This window comes from Ipomoea triloba, chromosome 15 (assembly GCF_003576645.1).
Source record: "Ipomoea triloba cultivar NCNSP0323 chromosome 15, ASM357664v1".
Lineage (NCBI taxonomy): Eukaryota > Viridiplantae > Streptophyta > Magnoliopsida > Solanales > Convolvulaceae > Ipomoea > Ipomoea triloba.
Window position 1 is genome coordinate 7,234,518 of NC_044930.1, and position 6,743 is coordinate 7,241,260.

General features: G+C 39.3%; 1 protein-coding gene across 1 annotated transcript; it reads right to left on the reverse strand.

The window, feature by feature from the left end:
• Positions 1-988: 988 nt before the first annotated feature.
• Positions 989-6,414, reverse strand: LOC116005997 (squamosa promoter-binding-like protein 14). The gene is made up of 11 exons (XM_031246242.1): positions 6,131-6,414; positions 5,454-6,049; positions 5,175-5,368; positions 4,223-5,058; positions 4,059-4,133; positions 3,863-3,970; positions 3,653-3,770; positions 3,295-3,430; positions 3,066-3,210; positions 2,337-2,930; positions 989-2,117 (listed from the first exon to the last, which is right to left on the reverse strand). The coding sequence occupies exons 2-11, from the start codon at positions 6,002-6,004 to the stop codon at positions 1,692-1,694; spliced, it is 3,183 nt and encodes a 1,060-aa protein (XP_031102102.1). The 5' UTR covers positions 6,005-6,049; positions 6,131-6,414; the 3' UTR covers positions 989-1,691.
• Positions 6,415-6,743: the final 329 nt, after the last annotated feature.

The window sequence follows — 6,743 nt, forward strand, 5'->3', positions numbered from 1 at the left end:
TTTTTTTTTTTTTTTTTTTTTTGCATTAATTACCTTCTATAATCCATAATTGTTGTGCCATATGTTTCCTTCATCGTTTTACTTTCACATGTTTTTCCTTTATTGATATAGTTCATGCTATAATATAAATGGTACACTGAGTTTCTTGTAGCCATTAGGTTTATAGACATTCCGTATTATGTAAATTTTCAACAATCAAAGTTAAGTGCAATTTCAAATTACACCAATACATTTTTTCTTATTAGATTATTACCATTATTGACTTGTACAGTTTTTGTTTTTTCTTTTTAAGTTCTATTCGTGTTTAAAAAATTTATTGATGTGCAAATATAAATTCTACTAGATGTACTCTCTACTTCTACTCTATCACTTTTACTCTCTTATGTGGCAATTAGTAATTAGTTATCTTCATTACGTGGATCCCAATAAATATGCAACACCCAAATTTTGTAGGAGGGAATAAAAATTGGGAGTGAGTAGTATTTTCCTTAAAAGCTCATGTATTGGATAATTGGCGTAAAGTATACTGAATGGTTAATGAAGCATTATGTAGTCCTGTTTTTGCCATCCTTCCAGGTTGTTGGTGTTTCTATTGTTTTTGGTCAATGTATGAATATTACTCCACTTTTACCAGTAACAATTTAGCTATTGAAAGGTTATGCTTTATATCAGGTTGGTTAAAATTTAAAAGTTGAAGAATTATACGTGGTATATCAAGTTGGATAAAATTTAAGTTGAAGAATTATGAGTGATTAACTTGAAAGTAAGACTAAACATAATACTTGAAGGATCCTAGATGACATTAAAATTTTGATTTAACTCAAAAAGAAAAAGTAATTTTTTTTTTATTTTCACACAATTACACAAACATCAGTGGACCCTTTACATTTTAAATTTATTTTTTGTATTCATATGCTCAAGTTCTGGTCAAAGTACACATCTCAACAACCAACGCCTACACACTTTCTTCGTTCAAACCCACGCAAAATGAAACATCATACTATATTATTGTCAATATATATTTGAAAAGAATAGTAGTTACTGTCAAACCATATATGATATAGATATTAAATAGAGTATCTTCTGGTGCACCTAAATTCTTTACAGTAACAAAATGGAGCCAAAGTCAGCTATCCTCTAGTCCACCCACACCCACCATCCACCCAAAAAAAATATATATAAAATAAAATACAAACAAAAGAGAGCAAAAAGAAATTAGTCAACTTACCAGAATCCTATCACTATCCAACACAAGAACTTACTTGATGAGCTTTTCAATAACAGGCTGATGTTCGGGCCCGCTTAATGCAGATGATCGCCTCGGTTTAGCTGTTATACCTCTTCCGTTTCATCAAAAGTTCGGATGCTTAAAGAAACGCTGCAATTGCCCGAGCCAAATCCTAGCCACTACAGAGACAAATGCGATACCATTCTGAGTTTTGACTCCACTGGAAACTTAGAAACACTTGTTGTATAAAGCTAGATAGTATTCGGGACTGGAGGACCACACGAGCTTCCCCGGTTTTCCACTGATAGAACGACCATCTTCACGTCCCCAGTGACCATCTCCAACGAACAAGTGGTCCTCCATCTGCTGCTTGGTTATTATATATATCCCTCCGATTAGTTTATTACAACCCTATATCAATCGCGGTTCAAACTTCAAAGAGCTCACTCTAGTCAATCTTGAATTACAGTGGGCCGAAATCCAAGTTCTCCCACTTGAAGGGGGCGACTGACCCAATATCCGGGGCACCTCGGAAGAAGACACAGACACAAGCGCACACAGCGGCAATAGCGAGCATCGAATGAATGTATGGGCGATAAAGTAATCCTTGTGAACCAGGAACCCTCCGGCTATGTCTCATTGCAGCAGCTGCACACTTGGAACACGATTTGGGGGCCTGGTCAACCTGGAAAGCCTGTTTATTATGGTCCTCGCCCATTTCTAGCTGATCTATTTCACCCCCAATTGATACAGATACATGGCCTTTTTCCATGTTGGCAAGCTTCTGAGACACAAGATTGTTATAGGAGTGGTTATTCCTCATTAAAGCATAAGCATTAGGAGAGAGTCCATTTTCATCAAGAAGGGAATTCCAGCAACGCAAACCAATCTACAAAGCCAAGGAAAAACACCATCAGACATATTAGAAGAGCAAAATCCATAAAATTAGCTACATAAAGTAGAAGGAAACAATAAAATAAAATCAACTTCAGACCCTAGTGGTATCAAAAGGGAGAATTAATCCATTTTCTCGAGTATTATACAATCCAACAAAATTTATTTAGATGTTTAAAAGCCAATTATTGCAAGAGGCACAAGCCCAAAATACCTCCTGTGGATCGCTTGTCAAAGAATCAACCACGTCATCTGAATTTGCTGTACAAGCTGCCAGATGCAAAGGTGTAATACCACCAGGCCCGGGGAGATTTGGTAGGAAAATATACTTTAAGTTATGACCAGGTACAGATACCGAGAAATTAATAAGCAAATCAACCATGTCCTTGCATTTCCTTTTAACAGCTCTGCTCAGAAGTTGGAGTTCTAATAGCATCTCCAAAGACTCATTTTCTAGACCTTTCATAGCCAAGTTAATCTCCAGCAGAATGTCTAGAAGAGTTTTGACCAGTGCACAAAAATCATGCTCAACAGAGAATATTAGCAGAAATTTGAAGCGGATAATCTTAAAATCTCGACTCTCAAATGAGGAGCTGCACTTTCTTTGAAATAACCACCCAAGCTCATTTAAGAAATGGACAACTTCCTTTGACCTGGACATTTCAAAACCAGGGTTTCCATGTCCTAAAGCTGCACCACGAACATTCTCAGCTTCACTTATATCAGATTCAAGGCACCTCAATTCTTCACACACCGCATTATCAGCTACAATAATAGGAAAACTGGTGCCTCTGATACCATTTTCAACCTGTAGCAGTAAAGAACAGAGGTTTGTCAAACAATGATAATAAATAAATAAATAAATAAATAAAATAAAATAAAAATAGCTTTCAGAAATCATTATCATAGCAAAAGTAGTTAAATTGCAAGGTCAGAGAACTACCTCAATGAAAAAGCGCCCCAGTACACTAGGAGCCATGCCATGGATCATAAAATTTCCAAGGATTATTTCCTCACAGGCAGTATCCTGCCAAGTTGATGTTTTGGCCCAGCTTATTCTGTAGCCACCTGCATCTGTGCAATAAATCCTGCAAAGACAAAAGTAAAACTTATTACAGAGAAATATAATAGGTCATGTGAAGAATTTGTCTATCGGTATAAAGTCTACGTACTTTGTGCCGGGGAAATTCAAATTTGTCCCCCTGAGCGTGAGAGATATCTCCTGCCCACCAACAACTGCCAAAGGGGAGACACACATCAATTTCGGGGATCTCCACGCTCTCCTGGATTTGTATACATGTATATTACCTGTTGAGTTCAAAGCATATAAAACATTAGATGAAAAACCATTTAACATGTAGCCTAACATTGAAGGTCAGGCTTTAGGAGTAATGCTATTAATTAATTCATTTCTGCTTTTTTTAAGAGCAATGTATTACAAACAACTTAGGAAACTAAACATACAAAAAGGGAGACTTTAAAATATATATCTAGATTAGAGATTTAGAAACAGAAAGAAACAACACAAACCATCATTATGTGAAGCCAATCTCTTGTCAGTTCTAACTATAAATCTTCCACTTGCCCAAAATTGAGGATCAACATCTTTAATCAATGCCTTAACATATTGAAAGAGATTTTCTTCTAGCTGCAAAGACAACATGGAGAGAGAGAACAGTTATTGAAAAATTCACATGGTAAACAGGTAATGACGCATATATCTCCCAGCACATCACTCACTTGCTCCCACAGAGGAGATGGCATGGACAAATAAAGTGATAGAACTATGCAACCAGGCCTAATGTGACTCTCCATTTCTGAAGGAATATTTGAGAGCCAGTGGTAGATCTGGAAAAACAAGGCAACAATATAAGTAAGAGGTAATGAGTAACATTAGAAAGATCAACAATGAGTGAAAACCAACCAAACTTCACACCTGCGTTCGCAGTGACCCGGGCAAGTGGCTGGGATCTTTGTCAAATAGTTTAAACATTATGCGTCCAGTTCGATCCTAATAAAAAACAATGCCAAAGTCAGTCCATGACTTCTATCTCAAGCACTGATCACACGCAATACAAGACAAAATACATGAGCAGATACCTGAGCATCAGAGTTCAAACTAGAAGGTGAATGATCAGATCCAGAGGAAGATGTGTAGCCTGTCTGATAAGGAGAACTTTGAATCGAGTAACTGTCGGCCCCAGTTATTAAGCCTCCAAAAAGCTGAAAAGACGTTATGCAACCATTGGTTTTAGTTTCCTTAACATTCCTATTCTCCTCCCTGCTGGCAAATATCCTATCAGGGTTCGTTGATCCTCTAGAGTCCTGCACAGGAAATAGTTTCTGCACAACTGGCGGAGAAGATGAAGGCGACCTCCCTGCTGAAGGATTACTGCTCTCAGAAGAGAAATACTTCCTGCCAACTGGAGGTGTGTGTGTGGAAACATCTTCGGCAGGGGAAGTAAAAAGCCGTAGTGGTAAATTATGATGAGTCTCTTGAATGTTTGAGTCTAGATCCTCATGTGATTGGTAACTTGTGCTACTTTTCTCTCCCCCGACCGATGAAAGCTCTAAAGGTGGCCGATTTTGGAAATTGATCCGTGTATCATGTCCAACACACGCTGATTTACTTCTCTCGGAGTCACTGCCTTGGCTGCTTCTTTGGGACTGAACATCAACTGCATCAGAAGCAGCACCAGCCGAAGCTGCTGAAAGTGCAGTAAGCAGGTCCCGAGTTGAAGGAGACGCGGTATTCTCCCTAGCTTTGCACGATGAGGGCAATTGATTGGCATTGGTACCATTTAAGCTCCCACTAATGGGCAATTTGTCAACTACATTAGCTGGCAAGGGTAATGAATTAATTTTACTAAGAGCTTGCATTAGCTGGTCTTTATCAGGTAGAGACGAGAGATTAGTGCTCCTTTTCTCATTGTTACCTAGAATTACATGCAAATCCATTTCAGTAAAGTTGTCCCTTCCTAAGTAAGATTAATCAAAGTTATAACAAAACACGTATGGCTAATGTAAAGCATGCGAATTAAACAGTTTATACCTTGCGCAGAGGCTATAACTGCTAGCAAATTGACAATGTCCAAGTCTCGATTCCCAGGAGCATCATTGCTCGTTGGAAGCATTGGCCGCGATGTTGTCTCCTCAGGCTGAGTTTTTCTCCTCCTCTTGTTATGCCCAGCAAGTCTTCGCCTACAGCTTCTCTTACCCTCATCGAATTCCGAAAGTGAGTGGAACCTGAGAACAAAATTCGTTAATTATAACAGCGACTCGGGCAAAAAACAACACGGCTATGAATGAACACCATGGAAACATCACAAACCTGCTACACTGCTGGCAAAACCGTTGCATCTGCTTCCCGACCAAAGCTTTGCTTGCTTTACTGTGCACCTCACAGACCTTATGGCGTCGGTGGTAGTCCTTAGCATTGGTCAGATTTTCTTTACAGTTATCGACTTGGCACATGGGATAGTTAGAGGTGTTAGGAGATCCAGATCGGACTCGTTTACTGGGACGGGACAGCGCCTCTTCAGCCGAATTCAACACGCAACCGCCAAGATTCAGCGTAAGAGTCTCATCATCTTCCACGACACAGATAGGCTTGTTGTTGTTGTTAAAGTTTTGTTCTTTCAGCTGTTCCTGGCTTCTCCTCCGCAATTCCGGCCGCGCATCAGATTCTACTACCGGTTTGGCCACGAACCTGGCGCTATCCCATTCCCAAGCTCTAGGATTCCATGAATCCCGCTTCTGCGTAGAAGGCTGAAACGAAAGACCGCGTTTTTTCGCAACAGAACGAGGGTCACACAACCCACCGGCAAGTGATTGGTGGTGAATCATGATGGGGGAAGCTACTCTTCCACTCAAATCCTCCATTTCTATAAATCCCAGGATCTTACATCACTACAAGGATCAAAAACCCTAAAAAACACACAGAAAAAACACAGTGAATTGAATTGCATGCGTAAAGCACAAATTATGCTAAAAACATACTTCACAAACCTGTGGAGGAATTCATCTCAAGATCTTTATTTCTTCAAACTCATCCACTACAGAAAAGTCCAAGGATCCAAGTCTCGGCAACAAAGCAAAGAGATCTGATGAGAAAGAAAGGTCAAGGTCTCCTGTAGCTAACTTTTCTGTGTTCTAATTTCCTTTGATGAACAACAAACTCTTCTTCTCTTTTCTTTTCTTTATTTTATTTTTTAGTTAATTTGTTTATTGTCTGAGAAGAGGATTGCTTTGGGGTTTGGCAGGCTAGCTGGCAAAACCGCGAAAATGGTAAATTAGGGTTAAAAAGAGGAAATCTGAGTTAAATGCTATGGGATAGTATATAGCGGTAAGGGTGCGATAGATATTGACGGGAATAGGTAGAGTGGGGCCCTGTGAGCAGTAGCGTGTACGAATCCATCTTATTTAGTCCATAATAATAATTTTGGATAAATTTTTGGGAGAACGTGGCGTTGCTGTTGTACTGTTGGAGTCTTCTCATCGTCCGGCCTGTTCACATGTGCGTACGATTTGATTTGACTCTCCTCTTCCTTTTCAAAGGCTTTCCAACTATGCAACACAATCAAATTAAATGTACCGCCTACTACTTCTCCCTGTACGGACC